Source organism: Meriones unguiculatus, chromosome 14 (assembly GCF_030254825.1).
Source record: "Meriones unguiculatus strain TT.TT164.6M chromosome 14, Bangor_MerUng_6.1, whole genome shotgun sequence".
NCBI classification, from domain to species: Eukaryota; Metazoa; Chordata; class Mammalia; order Rodentia; family Muridae; genus Meriones; species Meriones unguiculatus.
In genome coordinates this window covers 11757084-11776439 of record NC_083361.1, presented here as the reverse complement: position 1 = coordinate 11776439, position 19356 = coordinate 11757084, and the positions used below count along the sequence as shown (strand labels likewise).

General features: G+C 36.7%; 1 protein-coding gene across 1 annotated transcript in view; it reads right to left on the bottom strand.

Annotated features, from left to right (window-relative positions):
• The window catches only part of LOC110561262 (vomeronasal type-2 receptor 116), a 186301-nt gene that overhangs the window by 77458 nt on the left and 89487 nt on the right, over nucleotides 1–19356 (bottom strand). Inside the window, exons 5-6 of the mRNA XM_060366762.1 lie at nucleotides 13736–13963; nucleotides 12566–12689 (exon numbers count right to left, since the gene is read on the bottom strand). Coding sequence (XP_060222745.1) covers nucleotides 12566–12689; nucleotides 13736–13906 — 295 coding nt within the window. The 5' untranslated portion in view covers nucleotides 13907–13963. The remainder of the gene's footprint in view (nucleotides 1–12565; nucleotides 12690–13735; nucleotides 13964–19356) is intronic.

The window sequence follows — 19356 nt, the reverse complement described above, 5'->3', positions numbered from 1 at the left end:
TTTTGCTATGGCATTATTTGTCAATGTACAGGGAAAGAACCATTGAACTATTTCTAGATATTCAAAAATAAATTTTGAATACATTGCTTCTAGCTACTTGTGCTTTTCATTTTGAATTAAAAATGTATATACACTCAATTTATAATGCTATCTTACATGAAACCTTTGTTTACTTTTGAAACCTATCACCTCATCAATGGATTTTCTCTGTTTTATATTTTGAGCTAAACATTTATCATTTATTTTCCTGAGAACCAAATCTTTCTTTTGATATCTTGAGTTTTTCTTTAGTGATTATTTTTCTCAAGATATTGCCACAAGCTTATTATACACTGACAACTTATTCTTTTTTCTTTTTTTGAATTTTATTTTTTTCTTATCAGTTACATTTTATTAACTCTGTATCCCAGCTGTGCCCCGATCCCTCATTCCCTCCCAGTCCCTTCCTCCCTCCCTCCCTCCCTCATCTCCACCGTGCCCCTTTCCAAGTCCACTGATAGGGGGGACCTCCTCCCCATTGATCTGATCCTGTTTTATCAGGTATCTTCAGGACTGGCTGCAAAGCCCTCCTCTGTGGCCTAACAGGAAAAGGGACTGCTCCTCCCTTGGGGGGGTGGGGAGGTCAAAGAGCCAATCATTGAGTTCCTGTTAGAAAAAGTCCTTGTTCCCCTCACTTTGGGAAACCAATTGGTTACTGAGCTACCACAGGCTACATCTGAGCAGAGGTTCTAGGTTATATTCATACATGGTCCTTGGTTGAATGTCAGTCTCAGAAAAGACCCTGTGCAAACCAAGTGTGTCTTTCTGGGTTTGGGATACCTTACTCAGGATTATGTTTTGTAGTTCCATCAATTTGCCTGCAAATTTTATGACTTCTTCATATTTAATAGCTGAGTAGTATTCCATCATGTAAATGAACCACATTTTCTTCATTCATCTTTGGTTGAGGGACATCTAGGTTGTTTCCAGTTACAGGCTGTTATGAACATAGTTGAGCAAGTGTCTTTGTGGTATAGTGGGCCATCTTTTGGGTATATGCCCAGGAGTAGTACAGCTGAGTCTTCAGGTAGGGCTATTCCCAGTTTTCTGAGAAGCTGCCAGATTGTTTTTCACATTTATTGTACAAATTTTCATTCACACCAACAGAGATGTGTTCCCTTCCTCTACAACCTGGCCAGCATGTGTTGTCACTTGAGGTTTTTTTATCAAACCATTCTGAAGGGTGTAAGATGGAATATCAGACTTGTTTTGATTTTTATTTCCCTGATGACTAATGATGTTGAACATTTCTTTCAGTGTGTCTCCGTCATTAAAGATTCCTATGTTGAGAATTCAGTTTAGCTCTGTATCCCATTTTAAATCAGATTGTTTGTTTTATTCGTGTTTAATTTCTTGAGTTCTTTGTACAGTTTGGATATAAACCCTCTCTTGGATAGAGGGTAGGTGAAGATCTTTTGCCCAATGTGTAGGCTGCTGTTTTGTTCTATTTGCAATCCTCGACATGCAGACATCCACTTAGACCAGCTGCTTTAAACCATAGTTTGTCAAAACTCAAGTGTTCATTGGTGTGTGGCTTTATTTCTGGCTCTTTGTTTTGATTCCATTGTTTAGCCTGTCTTTTGTTTATCCAAATTGCATGTGTTTTTTACTTGTATTGCTTTGTAGTAGAACTTGAAATCATGGATAGTGATACTTCCAGAAGTTCTAGTGTTGTACTGAATTGTTTTTATCCGGTTTTTTTTTTCACTTTTTTTTTTTTACTCTTTTTTAAAATTTATTTATTTATTTATTTATTTATTTTTTCTTCTCAATGCAGTTTATTCAGGAACCTTGTACAATCTTCTGACCCTGGGGAAAGCCAGCCCACAGCTTAAATAGCCTCTGGGTAGCCAACTCCAGCGTGCCACGTGGGCAATGCAGATAGGTACACATACATGGAAGCAAGCCAGATTCTCAGCCTTAGCCAAATATGGAGTTGTTTGTGACAGAGAGCACTCACCATCAGGAAGGTGGAAGATGAAACCAGCTCCATCTTTAAGGCCCGGCATTATGCAGCTCTCTACAGTTCCCCCTTTTTGTTTTAGACACATCAGGCAAGAGTAGAGGTCTGATCTCTGATATTAGAAATAAATTGGGACTTTGTACCGATGTTCATTTAGGTGTCATCCACCCAAAGAGCATCAGACCTGTCTGATACCTTTTTCTCAGAGGCGGGACCCGGGGCATCAACCCGCATGCAATCAGACATGCTCTTCTCTGGGTCGAAAGCGGCTGACCCTGAGTGCAGTGCTTAGCCTCACATCCTGAGCGTAACATTTTAGCTTTTTATGGTAGCCAACCTTGCTTGGGGAGACTGTCCTGCTTCAATGGCTGTAAAGGCCTAGCATACAATATGAGAATTTTTCCCATGCTGAAAATCTGTCTAAACAATTGTCTAGCTATATTTTAGGTAATTGGACTAGAGAATTCAATACTATGATGGAGCAGCTGAGAGTGGCCATTGTTACGGAAAATTCTACCAGAGTGGACGCAGGACTAGCCACAGGATTATCATCATGGATTGCTGCAGCCATGAATCATCTGAAGGAATGGGCGGGCATGGGAGCGTTAGCAGGCCTTCTGATGTTGGTCTCCTTGGTTTGCCTGTGGTGTATACGCAAGATTAGAGTCTCACAACAGCGTAATGCAGCCATGATCATTCAGGCCTATTTTTCACTTTTTACATGAAGTTTACATGTGTTTACTCTTTCAAGTACTGCAAAGAATTGTGTTGAAAGTTTGTTGAGAATTGCTTGAATTTCTCAATTGCTTTTGGTAAGATGGCCATTTTTACTATGTTAATCCTATCAATCCATGAGCATGTGAGATCTTTCCATCTTCTGATCTGTTCTTCAATTTCTTTTTTCAGAGACTTAAAGTTTTAGTCATACAGATATTTTACTTGCTTTGTGAGAGTTACTATCAAAATAGTTTATGTTATTTGCAGCTATTGTGCAGGGTGTTGTTTTCCTAAGGAGAGCTACTGATTTTTTAGAGTTGATCTTTTCTCCAGACACTTTTATGAAGGCATTTATTAACTGTAGCAGTACTCTGGTACAGTCTTTGGGATCACTTATGTATACTATGATATCAACTGTAAATAGTGTTACTTAGATTTCACTCTTTCTGATATGTATTCCCTTGGTCTCCTTTAGTTGTCTTATTGCATTACCTAGGACTTCTAATAGTATATTAAAGAGGTATAGAGTGGTCAGCCTATTCCTGTCCCCGATTTTAGTAAAATTCCTTTAAGTTTTTCTCAGTTTTGTCTGATATTGGCTATTGGATTGTTGTATATTGCATTTCTTATGCTTAGGTATGGGCCTTGCATCCCTGATCTTTTCAAAACACTTATCATGAATCAGTGTTGGATTTTGTCAAAGGCTTTTTCCACATCTAATGAAATGATTATGTGTTTTTTTTCCTTTCACTTTCTTGAATTTTCATATGTTGATCCATCCCTGTGTACCTGGGATTAAGCCTACTTGATGATGGTCGTTGATATTTTTGATGTGTTCTTGGATTTGATTTGGTAATATGTTGTATATTTTTGCATCAATGCTCATAAGAGATATTAGTTTGAAATTCTCTTTCTTTGTTTGGTCTTTGTGTGGCCTAGGAATCAGGGTGACTGTGCCTCATAGAATGACTTTGGCAATGTTCCTTCAGTTTCTATTTTGTGGAATAGTTTGAGGAGTATTAGTATTAGCTCATCTTTGAATGTTTGGTGGAATTGTGCACTGAAAACATCTGGCCATGGGGTTTTTTTGGATGAGAGACTTTTTTTTTTTTACTATTAATTACACTTTATTCATTTTGTATTCCCCCATAAGCCCCTCCCTCCTCCCCTACCAATCCCACCCTCCCTTCCCCTTCCTCATGCATGCCCCTCCCCAAGTCCACTGATAGGAGAGGGGTTGAGAAACTTTTAATGATGGGTTATTTTCTTACTGGTTAGAGGACTATTTTGTTTGTTAGCCTCTTCTTGATTTAATTTTGGTAAATGGAATTTATCAAGAAAATAGTAGATTTATTGTGATTAGGTGTTTGATTGTAATGATTAATATTTGATTATTCTGATTTTCTCAGTGTCTGTTGTTATATCTTCCTTCTCAGTTTTGATTTTGTTAATTTGGATATTAGTCCTCAATGGTTTTGTTAGTTTGTCTGAGGTTTTGTCTATTTTGTTGATTTTTTTCAAAGAATCTGTTTTTTGTTTTGTTGATTCTTTGTATTGTTTTTCTTGTTTCTAAGTTATTTATTTCAGTGGTGAGTTTGATTATTTCCTCTTTGGTTTGTTTGCTTCTTTTTGTTCTAAAGCTTTCAGATGTGCTTTTAAGTTGCTAGCGTGTGATCTTTATGAAGGTGATTGGTGCTATGAACTTTCCTCTTACATTATTTTCATTGTTTCCCAAATGTTTGGGTATGCTGTGCCTTCATTTTCATTGAATTCTAGATCATGTTTTGTTTCTTTTTTACATTTTCACTGACTCAGTGGTCATTGAGTAGAGAGCTGTTCAGTTCTCATGAGTTTGTATGCTCCCTATTGTTGCTGTTGTTGTTGGGTTCCAGCTTTAATCTATGGATTTCTGATAAGATACATGAAGTTATTCAATATTGTTGTATCTGTTGAGGCTTCCTTTGTTACTGCATATATGATCAGTTTTGGAAGGTATACTCTTTTGTGTTTGGGTAAAATGTTCTATAGATATATCTCAGGTACATTTGATTCACAACATCAGTTAGTTTCATTATTTCTGTTTAGTTTCTGTCTCATTGACTTGTCCTTTGATGACAGTAGCAAGGTGAAGTCTCCCACTATTAATGTGTGGGGTTCAACGTGTGATTTAAACTTTAGTCATTTTTGTCAGTATGACTGCCCTTGCATTTGGGGAATAGATGTTTAGAATTGTGATGCCATCTGGTGGATTTTTCCTTTGATGAGTATGAAGTACCCTTTTCCATCGTTTTTGATTAATTTTGCTTAAATGTTTGTATTTAATCAATATTACTCTAGCTACTTCTGGTTGTTTCTTGGGTCCATTTGCTTGGAAAACATTTTTTCCAGCCCTTTACTCTGAGGTAATGTCCATCTTTGCTGTTGAGGTATGTTTCTTGTATGCATTAGAATGAAAGATGCTATTTCCACATCTTGTCTGTTAGACTGTTTTGTTTTGTTCTGTTTGTTTGTTTTGATCTTTCTTTTCATTTTTTAATTCATTACAATTTATTCACTTTTTATCCCAGCTGTAGTTCTCTCCCCCATCCCCTCCCAGTCCTACCTTCCCTCCCTCTTCTCTTCCCATGCCCCACCTCCAGTCCAAATACTTGAAGTCCTAGCTAGAGTATAAGACAACTAAAGGAGTTCAAGGGGATACAAATCAGAAAGAATTAAGTCAAAGTACCACTATTCACAGATGATATGATAGTATACATGAGTGACCTCCAAAATTCTACTAGAGAATTCCTTCAGCTGATAACTCCTTCAGAATTGTTGTTGTGGTTTTAATTTGGGAATTGAGTCCATTGATGTTGAGAGGTAATAATGACTGACAGTTGATGATTCCTGAAATTTTGATTTTGGAGTTAGTAGTGTGAGTTTGTGAGTTTCCCTTCTTCTGTTTTCTTCTCTCTTTTTTTTTTTTTTTGTAAGGGATGAAATTGTTTATTTCATGCATTTTCTCAGGTTACCATCATTGTGTTAGAGTTTTCCTCCTAGTATGTTCTGCATGGTGGGATTAGGGAAAAGATGTGGTTTAAATTTAGTTTTGTCATGAAATATCTTGTTTTCTCCATCTATGATGATTGGAAGGTTTATTTTGGTATAGTACTCTGGGCTGGCAACTGTGGTCTCTAAGAGACACTAAAATACATGTCCATGCCTTTCTATCTTTCCAAGGCTCTGATGAGAGGTCTTGTGCAATTCTAGTATGTCTGACTTTATCCATTGTCGTTTTTAACATTCTCTCTTTCTTCTGTACATTTGGTGTTTTAATTGCTATGTGTCAAGAGGGTTTTTTTTTTTTTGTCCAATTTATTTGGTGTTCTTTAGGCTTCTTTTATGTTTATTTGTATGTATTCTTTCTTTAAGTTTGGGAAATTTTCTTCTATGAGTTTCTTGAAGATTTGGTCTGGACCTTTAAGGCAGTAATCTTCTCCTTCTATTCCTATTATTCTTAGGTTTGGTCATATCATGATGCCCCAATTTTCCTGAATGTTTTATGTTAGAAATGTTTTAGATTTAGCATTTTTTCTTTTTTTATTTAAATTTTATTAATTACACTTTACTCATTTTGTATCCCCCCATAAGCCCTTCACTCCTCTCCTCCAGGTCCCACCCTCCCCCCTCTTTCTGCATGCATGCCCCTCCCCATGTCCACTGATTGGGGAGGTCCTCCTCTCCTTCTTTCTGATCTTAGTCTATCAGTTCTCATCAGAAGTGGCTGCATTGTCAGCGTTCTAGGTTATCTCCATAAATCGTCCTTGGTTGAAGTATGAGTCTCTGGGAAGTTCCCTATGTTCAAATTTTCTTGTTCTGTTGCTCTCCTTGTGGAGTTTTTAACTGATGTGTAGATTTCTTTGATCGTGTCTTCTATGTCTGAGATCTAGCTTTCTTTTCTTGTAGTCTGTTGCTGATACTTGAATTTTTAGTTCCTTTTCTCTCTCCTATGTTTTTCATCTCAAGAAAAGCCTCAGTTTGTACATTCTTTATTACTTCTATTTACCTTGTCAGGTTTTCAACTGTTTTACTCATTTTCTTCATTTGATGGCTTGCCTTTTCCTATATTTCTTTGGGGGAGTTATTCATTTCCTCTCTAAATGCCATTATCATCTTCTTAAGATTAGATTTAAGGTCATATTCCTGTGCTTCAGTTGTGGTAAGATGTCCAGGGATTCTTGTAGTAGTATATCTGAGTTCTGGTGGCATTGTGTTGACCTGGTGGCATTTTTGTTGGTTTGTTTGTTTTTGAGTGTGTCCTTAAGGTGTCCTTTACCTTCTGGTTGTTCCTGTTGTTGGCAGGCTTGGAGGTCCCTAAGAGCCCCTGATTGCTTTCATCTTTGCTAGTCCTTCATGGCTGCTGCTTCTGAGATTGCAGGCAGAGCTGGGACCAGAAAACTGATGTGCTGAAGGCATGAGGAAGACCTCAGCACTTGTTGTAGTCCTCAATGGCTGCTGTCTCTGGGATTGCCATGCAGAACTGGGACCCAAGACCAGGTGTGCAGAGGTCATGGAGCATACCCTACAGCTGCTTGTAGTCCTCAGCGGTGGCCACCTCTGGAAAATACATATTTTCTCATGGTCTTAGTCAACCCTTGTGAAAGAATCTTTCAATCCCCAAAGGGTTCATGACCCACAGATTGAGAACCACTGCATTATAAAAAGAGGCAATATCTAATGGGAACAAATTTATCTCTGGGTTAGGAAAATTTAATATAGTTTGCAGGTGGAATGGAGGCAGGTGGTGAAAGAAGCAGGAGGGCTCAGGAGTTGATGGAGATAAAATGGAGGGAGAGAATGTTACAAGAGATGGATGGAATTGATCAGGGCATTTGCATTTATGTGGGAACATTCTTTAATCTATGAAGGTGATTCTATTGATCACTCCAAATGATGGAGGATAAGAAATCTCAGCTGGCCATGTCTTGTAGCCAGGCAAAGTTTCTAGTAGTGGGACTAGGTTGCATTCATTTGAGTTTTTGGCCCAGAAGGTCCTATGGAATTCCCTAAACAACACAGAGTGATGCAAAGACAAAGGTTTGATTTCCACTAACTGACAGAATGATGTCTCTAAGTAGAGGACAACATCCATACAACTCTTTGAAGGTGGCGAAATGAAGCAGTCATATGGAGCTTATCCTTCTAATTTCTATCACTTTGGTGGAGGAAGTTACTCTGTATGCTCTCAAGTGACCCATACTGAAAGGCAAAGAGGATGGACATCAGAAGAAGAAGAAAACAGGAAACAACCTAGGAACCTTCCACAGAGGGCTTCTGAAAGCCAGAAGAAGAAAACAGGAAACAAACTAGGAACCTACCACAGAGGGCCTCTGAAAGCCTCTGCCCTACAGACCATCAAAGCAGATGCTGAGCCTGATGGTCAACTGTTGGGCAGAGTGAATGGAATTTTATGTAAGAAGTGGAAAATAGTAAGAGCTGGAGAGGACAGGGTCTCCACAAAGAGAGCAACAGAACAAGAAAATTTGAACACAGGGAACTTCCCAGAGACTCATGCTCCAACCAAGGACTATTCATGGAGATAACCTAGAACCTTTGCACAGATGTAGCCCATGGCAGTTCAGTGTCCAAGTGGGTTACATAGTAATGTGAAGAGGGACTGCCTCTGACATAATCTGATTGGCCTGCTCTTTGATCACCTCCCCCTGAGGGGAGAGCAGCCTTACCAGGCCACAGTAGAGGACAATGCAGCCACTTTTGATGTGAACTGATAGACTAAGATTAGAAAGGAAAGGAGAACCTCCCCTATCAGTGGACTTGGGGAGTGGCATGCATGCAGAAAGGGGAAGGAGGGTGGGATTGGGAGGGGAGGAGGGAGGGGCTTATGGGGGATACAAAATGAATAAAGTGTAATTAATAAAAAATGAAAAAATATATATTTTCCAAAGAGATACATGCTTTTTACAAATATTTTTAATGTCTGAATATAAAATCTGATTTGTGACTGCCATATTATTCATGGTTAATATATCTTTTTCTATCTGTATTCAGTGCTCTATCTCAGCTCTCATTCTCTAGTTCTCTGGTCTCACAGACAGTGTAGCAATTTTATTTTTTCATTAATTCATTTAGATATAAGAATTTTCAAATTTGAACATCCTGTAGAAGGACTAGTGATGTTTTACTTCACTATCTTCATTTGCCACTAGCTCAAGTACATGCAGCTATGATTCAGCTAATATCCAATAGTGCAATTACATGACATGACTGAATGTTATGTATGTGTATATGTATACATATAATTATTATATGTTATAAGTATATAAAATATATAATATAATTATATATAATTGAAATCACCAAATAATTGCAGAGCCAAACGCCAACCAGATATCTCTAGCCACCAAATGAGAGCTTCATTGTTAAATGAGTTGCATATAATTGTTGGCTAAAAATGCCCCAGGAAAACCCCCAATTAACTCTGGTTATTGCCAAGCCAATTGGTTGCTCTCTACAAACTGATTGTAGGCTTTATTGTTGAAGACAACACCTCATAATTTACTGATCATAGGGAAGTTGAACTGGTGCCTCTATAGAGCCTTTACCACTACTCACTAGTTTTCATAAAACTGAGAGGTACTAGGTACACCATGATAGGAGTAAAATAAACATAGCTACAAACACTGCGATCTATGAGGATAATCTGCCTGCAAGACTCAGTGGTACAATAGTGAAACAAAAACTGTGTAAATAACAACCCACTATCCAATCTTAATTGTGACCCACTCCACAATATGTAACCCATTTCTGAGACTGCTTGGGTAGCTCAAAACCTGAGATTAGTCAATAGACTCAGTAACAGCTAAAAACAAATGTTCTGCAAAAGGAACACAGAAATATAGTCAACTCTTCATTATATTCTTCTATACACATAGGTCAATACTTTTTTAACTTCTATCAGAGAAGCTTCTTCCTACAGTAACAGTGACTTCCTACAGTACAGAGACACACAATGTGCTGGGAGTGACAGGTCTTGTACCACTCAGTTATAAATTGGATGTCTCTATAAAATCCCTGGCTTTGTGGATTAGGGAACATAGCAGAAATGGAAAGATTCAGAAAGATAAGAAGAGTCAGTGATAAAAGAGAACACCATGGAGAGAAAGCCTTCTAGACACGGAAGTACATAGACACTCTGAGAGTCTAGGAACATGCAAAGAGCCAGTATAAGCCAGATGAGGTCCTGATAATGAGATGGGAAGTAGACACAAGCCCCATCCGTAACAAATGGTAAGTTCTGGCAAATGAAAAATGTATTTTGAACAGTGAATTTTCTTTTGGATCTCCTGTTCCCTTCAGGTCTTTTTATCTCCCCATTTTTTTTTTTTTTCATAAAATTCCATGTGGCATGGGAGAAGAAGTTGGAGGGAGGGACTGTTTGGGAGGAGATGAAGGAAGGGTCCACAGCTGGATACAAAGTGAATGAATTGTAATAAATAATTAATTAAAAAAAAAAAAACAAAGGCAGAAACCGGGAGCATAACATTGGGTGGAACTTGGAAAAATAAAACAACAAAAACAGCAATAAACAGTGAATTTGTACTAGCTAATCAAATAAAACTTAAGGGTGAACTCCATGCCCAGTAGCTGATGATCAGTACAAAATGAACTCAACAATATTTTGGGAGCTTTGATTGTTTCACAATGTTTTGGTATGCAATATTTTCTTTAACCTTACAGATCTTTGTGTATATGTAACAGTTTTAGATTTAGTTTTTATGTGGTTTGTAGGTCTGAATATATATATATATTTCAATAACTACCTTTATTTCTTGCAATTTTGGGGGGTGTCTTACATTTATTTATTTATTATTTTATTTTATTTTATGTTGATTTCTTTTATTTTACTGTAATTTATTTTATTCTTATTTTGAGCTGTCTATTTTATTGTAATGAGAGAGAAAAATAAAGGTATTGATTTGGGTCTGAGGGAAAGTGGGCAGGGACTGAAAGGAATTTGGTGATAAAAACAATAATAAGGACATATTTTATGAATTAAAACTATTTTTACATTCCAGGCTATCCCTATCAAAAGGCATAAGAACGATAATACAAGTTACATATCATTCTGGCAAGGATATGGAAAAGAAAAACAGTCTTCTATTTGTGATGAGGATGCAAACTTGTATCGCTATAAAAATATGTATGACTTTTGCTCTCAAATATGGGAATGAAGCTCTCTCAATATACTGCTTTACAATTTTTGGAAATCTATACAGTAATGCTTTATCCTACCACAGAGGTATGTGACTAAACATGTTCATTGCTACTCTGTTCATAAAAGCCAGAAACTGGAAAAAACCTATATGTCCCTCATCAGAAGAATGAGTTAAACAAACATGATACATTTACATAATGACGGATTGTGATTCAGCTGTTAAAATGACGTACTGAAATCTTCAGGCAAATAAATGGAAATAGAAAAATTATGCCAAGTGAGGTAAGGAAGACCCAGAAAGGTAAATAAAGTAAGTATTTGCTTATTTCTCTATATTAGCTCTTAAATGAATGATAAATACAATTCATTTCATTCTACTAAAACAACAACAGCAGCAAAATCCTAAGTATATTCTGTTGTACTCATGAATCAGTGCATTACTCAGCTACCATCATAAAGGTTTCCTCTTTTACTTCTGCAGCCAAAGGGACACACATTGTGCAGAAAAGAGACCTTGGAACACACAGTTCTAAGTCAAATGTCTCTATCTATTCCCTGCTTTCAGAGCTGTTCCTCTCAGGAACCCCACAGAAGCTGAGGCAGAAGGAACAGAGGGGAGAGAAGACAGCAGAAGAAAAGGCTATGACAAATAAGTGACACTTATATGAACACACAGAGCAGGATTCACAGGGTCTACAAGAGGAATGTCCTCGGTCCTCTACATATATTCTGTAGCTTTCTGCTTAGTATTTTTATTAGACTCCTGAATGTGCAAACAGCTGAACCTCTGATTATTGTGTGCTCTCTTGGGACTTTTGGTTTTTGCTCGTCTTGTCTTCTTCAACTTTGATACTAGGGTTTTTGTTTTATCTTATATTTTATTTTGTTATGTTCTGTTGTTATCTCTTAGAAGCCTGTACTTCTCTTATGAGAGAGAGATGACCAGTAGACCTTTGATAAGAGAGGAGGTGAGGAGGAACGTAGAGAGGTAGAGGGATAAGAAATATATTCAGATTATAATGTGTGAGAAAAGAACTTAGGTTTGGTTAAAGAGAAACAAAGATTTAAAAAGGACACATATGAAATATTGTATTTTTAGTAAAACAAAGAAACATAATAATGGTAGTGATAAAATATATGTACTGTGCAAATTAAAACCAACTCTTCAGTCATTTACTGTGGAAAAATCAACCAAATAAAACAAGTATAAAAACAAAATTAAAAAAACAACAAAAACATGTACTAGGTATAATCCTAAAGAGAGTTTATGGGACTTTATGGGAATTCTACATGTGATTGTGAAAGACATGAAACATAAAACATGAAAACATAAAGAAATAGTACTCAAAACATTGTAACATTGGTGAAATAAACAGACTGTTGTTAGTTTTAAGGCAAGACAGCTCTTTTTAGGGAACAATACCTGCAATGGGTCAACAATGTAAGTCAAGAATGCTTTCAATGTGTAGAGTGTGTCCTTTCAAAAAAGAATTAAAAGTAAGAGCAATGATTACATTTCTAGTTAAAGAACACAAGTTTATCTCTTACTCTTCTCCAATCATTTTCCATTTGTGTAGGTACTGCAGACTCCTGTGGGCAAGTTGGAAAATTTTCTGTAAGCCTATATTTACCTGTATCATTTGAAATCTCATTGTCTGCACAAGGAATGCAATCAAAGCAGCAGACAGCTTTGCCTTCCTGGACAGCTTTCCTGAATCCAGGCCTGAAGCTCTCACTGCACACTGACTGAAGAATCTGAGAGAAATGAAATCTATTAGCAAATGCTTAGACTTTTGTGAATAATACAAGTAAGCAGAATATTTCTGAGAATTACTGAACAATCAAATTTGATAATGGTTACACTTATAATTAAACATAATGGAGTTTGGTATTATTAATTTTTGCAGCTTTTGGGCTACACAGCTCACATGTTTTCATTTTAGTCCATCACATGAAGCTGTTGTTAAAAGTAGCTCATTAAAGTAGTGTACTAGAATATTATTGTATGACTTCAGAGTCAACCTGTTTCTGTACTTACTGGATGCTAGGGGGAGCTTTTATATCCAATGTGGTTGACAGTGTTGATTGACAATTTTACAGGGCTTGGATTCATCTTGTAAAGAACTCATATGCATTTCTCTAAAAAATTTTACAGAACAATTTAACTGACGTGGAAAGAGCCATCACAAAATGCTCATCAGTATTTCACTGGCTACTGTCATAGACAAAATGAAATGGAAACAGAAGCTGGGCAACCACACTTTTTGATCTCTGATTCTGGTCTCTGAATTTGATGCCATTACCTACCTGGCTCCTAACATAGTCTTTCCAACCATGATATACTGCATGGTCACAGTGTCAGCCAAAACACACCTGTCCTCCCTTCTGAATTAGCAAAGCACATATAACACACACACACACACACACACACACACACACACACACAAACACACACCAGATTGTCAGAGTCTGAGTTTGACAACAAAAAAATGATACCTCATTGTTTTTAAAATTTCTTCATCTGGCTGACCAAACAAACTTTTCCATGTTTTGAGGCAATTAGAGAAATTTAACAGATACTCTATTCATAAAAATTGCATGGGCATTAATAAAATTTAAAAATAAACATTTCCATTGATAAGAGCAAGAAAATGATAAAAATTTCTGTATTGGTGGCTTTTTTTGTGAAGTTCTTTATTTGTAGTTCATATTGATTGGTACTAAATGAGAGTGCAAGGATCATCACATCCTGAGAATTATTTTTGTTAAAAGGTCAACCAGTGAGATAACTCACAACTCACCTTTGTAAATCTAGTAGGCCATTGTATCATCGGCTCAGATAAAGAGAACTGTTGACCCTGGGGAGCATTTGCAGAAAAGCTTCCTACTTTCACTTTTAATCCAAGACCCTTTGGAAAATTCCAAAAATTGTGAATGTCATATTCAGAATCTACGTTTCTTCTTCCATCCATTAGAGTGTGTCCTCTCACATGAGTTTTTGTTAGGTAGTTCTTTAGGAAAGGGAGGAGCTAAAGGAGATACATAAACATATGTTGAAGTATACTTGAGATTCTAAAAACACTACTTTAGAAAAAAAACATTTAAAAATCATGTCAGATGGAACAATCATATCAACTGGAAACTCCAAATGTCGAGCAGTCAGCACAGGCTTTTGTCACAGTTCCAATCTAGCTGAGCTGAATGCTGTGATCACTCTGATTCTGTCTCCCCTTTTTTGGTTTGGTACCTACATGTTGCATTCTTGGGGAATTTCTGCATAATGATTCATTTTAAGTCTTTTTCTGAGAAAATTATGTCTGAGTCTTCAGTGAAGTCATCAACATACTATCCCTTTTGATTTTAAGTAAATAACTTCCTCTGGTCTTATTTGGAAGTCTTCCTTATGCTCCAGAGGTCATGATAAGCACAGATAGGCACAAAGCTAAGAGTTTATAAATCAGACCATGCTCCATGGTTTTTCTTGGGGTATTCAACCCTAAGCAAACTCAAACAGTGCAATTGATCCAGGGTAAATTTAGAAATATTTGACAAACTATAAGTGGACAGCAGAATTGCTGATAGATTCAAGGCTTCTTTATATAATATACTTAGATATTTCTGAAATTGTAGTTTAAAGATAGGGCCTTACACACAGGTACCTCTGAAGGAATCGACTACAGTAAATAAGATAGATTTACTTAAACATCTTTTTCCTACTTAACAGCATAAAATAATGAAATGATGTACATAAAAAGTTAGATATTATAAGTATTTGCTATTCATAAAAAGACCAGATCTGGTCTTTGCATCTAGAGCACTTTTTAATTAATTATTTTAACAATGTATTCATTTTGTATTCCTCTGCAGATGCCTCCCTCATCTCCTCTTCCAGTCCTGTACTCCTTCTTCTCCCCCTATGCCCTTTCCCTAGTCCCCTGGTAGGGGAGGACCTCCTCCCCCTTTATTTGACCCTACTTTGTCTGGTCTCTTTAAGTCTGGCTGCATCATATTCCTCTGTAGCCTGACAAGGCTGTGCCCTTCAGGGGGAGGTGGTCAAAGTGTAGACCACTGAGTTCATGTCAGAGACAGTCCTTATACCCCTTACTAGGGTACCCATTTAGCCTTAAAACCACTAATAATGCCACTCTAAAAGAGAGCTCTCTTATAATCAATGTGTTCTGTTTAGCAGAGACATTCTTTAAATTCTTTGATTGGAATATTATGGCTCAGATAAAAATTAAGTACATTCTATTTGTACTTTAGATACGCTTGAACTTGTACCCCCGGAAATATAATGAAAAATCTAACACATGTTTGGAGACACAATGATATAATTTGTACTTCTTTGTTCTGTGAAAATTGTATAAATAAAGAAAAAACGTGATTGCTAGTCTGAGCTGTGAGAGTTCTGGACCATCACACCTGACTCACTCCTCCATATCTGACTCCTTATTTATATGTGGGGAACTGTGTCAACTGGCTGTCTGGGCCTCTGTAACTCTGCTTTTAAGCCCTCATGATAAAAAATATCTTTAAAGGAGGCATCAATGTGGTTGGGTAAATAAGCTATACTTGTATTGAAAAGCATTAAATTTCAAAAATCTCATTCTGTTCAAAAGAAATCAATGACATAAACACACCTAAGACACCAAGACAACAAGTTATGTGGATTCATATAATTCAAATTTATGTGAAAAGATAACCACATGATTAACTTCTGGAACATGTTCAAAGCTTCCATGCATAAAATGAATTCTCCAAATATAAAAATGCACTATAAAGTGAGCCTTAACATTATAACTATGTGGTAGTTCTCATAACCATCTTATGTCCTAAGCATCTATTGTTCCTACTTCTGTTCTGAGAAATACATATGAGAAATTTCAACTTTTATTTTCAAATTTTAACAATGAAGTTATTATGAAGAAAAGTGTATGTCAACTTGTTATATGAATTTAATAATGACCTAATAATTATTTTTTACTGTTTTTTTTTTTTTTTTTGCACATCATGTATAAAGGCCACTTTTTGTATTGACAAGGAAAGAAATATTGCTCATGGACAACATAATCTAAAAATTAGGATGCCCAATTGGAGTGCCTTAGAAAATAATAAAAATGTCACATTGCAGGTAACACAATACACAGGAAGGTGTATTACCTGCCAGGGGAAGAATGTCATTTTTTTCTCCATTAGCATATGGTTGTGTGTGCATTTGCTGAAGAATCATCTCATGGAGACTGTAGGCCACAGCATACACAGCATTGTATATATTGTAGCCCTCATTACTCAAAGCTGGGTCAAAAAGGTGTCTGGGCAGTAAGTCCAAAGAAGCATTGGGTTGGCAGTTCTCTAAAAGTCTACAATCAGACTCAGAGAATGAGCACTTGAAGAACAAATACCAAAACTTAGGAAGATAGTTGTCTTCTGGGTATTTGTATGGATTAACTGTTTGGATAAAATTCATATACTCAACCATCTCTTCATGGTGATGTGAAAAAATGAAACTCCCATGAAATTACTCTACCATGAAATAATCAGAATAGTGGTCAGCATCCCATGGAGAATTCAAGACCCAGACTTTCCATGTCACTAAGAGTTGTCCAATGTGTCTCATTAAACCTTGCAAAGAAACAGTGTCCCCATACATAACAATCATGTTTGCTGATGATTCCTGAATATTCTCCAGATTTCTCCATAATTCATTGGAAAATGAATTCCACATGCCAGGGATCATTTTCAAAAAACCTATGCAGATGCTATTTCTCTCCATATCTTCTTTCAAGTCTGATAAAATCTGAGTTCCTCTGTGGTCATCTGGGAGGATTAGACCAACCCAGGACCAGCTGAAATGAACCATCAAAGAGACTATGGCCAGAGACAGAGCTGTGTCTTTGGGGCCCATTTGATAGAGAAAACTAAACCAACCATTGTCAAGGTAGAATCAAAAGGCCCAAAAGTGAGCTGGAGTGAAAACAAAAATGAAAACCAGAGAAATAACAATGGCATCAAACAAAATCTCACTTTTGAATCAACAGATGGAAAATAATAAAGAGGAACATGGGTTTGTCACATTTTAAAGTGGAAATCTATTATAGACTTTTCCACAAAATTGCTGAAAAGTGTGCAGTTTAAATAACTTAGCTGGTCTCATCCACCTCTTCATCCTATCTCTTTCAAGTAATGAAAATGTGCATCTATCATCAAGTATTTTCATGTTCTCTTTTGAAACCTGAATAATTCAGTTTTCCCCTATTTTACATTTTCTTGGCATCTATAAGGTCAACAATGGATACTTTATTTTTAGTTCCCATGCCCAAGCCCTCACCTGAGGTATTTTGTAGAGTTGTAGCAGAGTCCCAAAGTACGCAGATGTTGCCCATGATGATCCTGTGAGGGCAGCAACTGATTTTCTCTTCTGTTCACAGTTGTAATTAGCAAGGGGAACACTCATGTTTGTGAGCCAAAGAAAGGCACAATAAAGAATATTCCTTTCAGTAAATGGGACGTTATAGAGATCAAAGCCAAGAGTTGTGTTGGGTAGAAGATAAGGATTTTTGTTGATCTCCTCAATTGCAAAAACCAGAGCGAGAACAAATTCATAATGCTTAAACTTATACCTGTATAGATTTCACAGAATTACACAGGAGGAAGACATCGACTATACAACTTTCATACTTAGGGCAGTGTATTGCCCTCATTTTTAAACTTTATTTTTATCTTAGGTCCCTTAAAGCTTTCCCCCTCCAACCCCTAAAACTAAGTAAGAGAGAGAAGGTTAGTGGGGAAAGGGTATGCAGATCCCTTTACCTTTCCTGGATGTTTTCAGTTGATGGGTTCTTTTAGGTGTATACCAATCGCTGTCAGCATCAAATACAGCAAGCAGTCTCTTCTAAGCTGCTGTTCTCTGAACCATTTCTCTTTGTCTGTCTACTCCAAATGACTACACCATCTGTCTCTAATCTCTCCAAACTGCCACTCACCACATGCAACCACTGCATGTCACACCTCCTCCTCCTTCTAGACTTTCAACTTTATAGCCTCAGAGCCCTAAAATATTCCCCTCTTCATACTCCATGAGGCAGGATACTTTCCCCGGACAATGACCGTGTCCTGAGGAGACAATTATCAGCTGTGGCCAAACTAAAGCCCAAACTAAAATCCCACACTTGGAATTAAAACAAACACATATTTATATAACATAACTGAGTTTTTAAAATAACCAAAATTTTCATTAGAGCAGTGGCTTTTATAATTCAAATGCCAATTCTTTTACAAAAATCATTATTTTAATATCTTCTTATGATTTGGTAGAATTAGAATAGGTATTTTAAATTGATAAGATTAGGTAAGATCCTATAGTATTAATACTTATTATGTTCTCAGTGACGTTAACTTGTTATTTTATTGCTTTGTTTATCTTTTATGTGTATTAAAAAACCCCAAACTGTCCATGAATTAGATTCTGATAAACCATCTGAACTCTTGAACCTATAGCCTCTATAATTATGAAAGGCCAATATATGGTTATCCAATCACCCAGTTTTCTGTGACAATATTATATGTAAATAATAGCAAAATGTTAATATGAATCATATTTTGCTACAGGTTTCATTTATATAATAATTTTTTTAGCATGCAGGCCTGGAACATACTATGTTATCAAGTCTATCATTGAACTCATCAGGATCTTCCTGCTTCTGCTTCTCAATTTCTGGGGTTAATTCATGTGTTATTACACCCAAATTAATTTTACCTTCGTGTGTATTCATGACCTGTCTGCATCAGTTATGTGAATGTCGGTCTCTGTACAGATCGAGGTTCATGAGTGTCAAAATGATGAATGCAAGACAGAGAAGAACATCTAGGTTCAGTCTGAGCTGTCCACATTATTTCACACAGAGTCTCTTAACCAACTGTTTAATTACCAATTGACTAACTTATTGTAATGATCGAGACAGAGTCTGATCAGGTAGCCCTGGATGGCCTGCAACATATTCTGTTAACTAATCTGGCCTTGGAATCACTAAGATTCTTTCTGCCATTCATTTCCTACTCCTGTGAAGAAGAGAGAGTACCATACCAACTGATCACACATTTTCTTTATTATTTTCATAACATAAACCTGATACTCTGGCCAGCAATCTTGTAGCATACCACTTCTTCCTGTTTCTGCTCTCGAAATGATCATTGGATTACAAAAGTATACTAATATTCTTTGGGATATCTGAATTCGGGTCCTCACACTTGCACCTAGGACGTTTTACCTTATTAGGGAATTTTTCCTCTGTCTAATAATAACAGGACAAAAAAAATACACTTTTAAGGATGCCAAAAGACCCACACATAAAGGAATTATTGTCAAAGTGTGCTGTTCACAAAACAGTTTCCTTACTATTATATTTAGTAAGTTGTTCTTCAT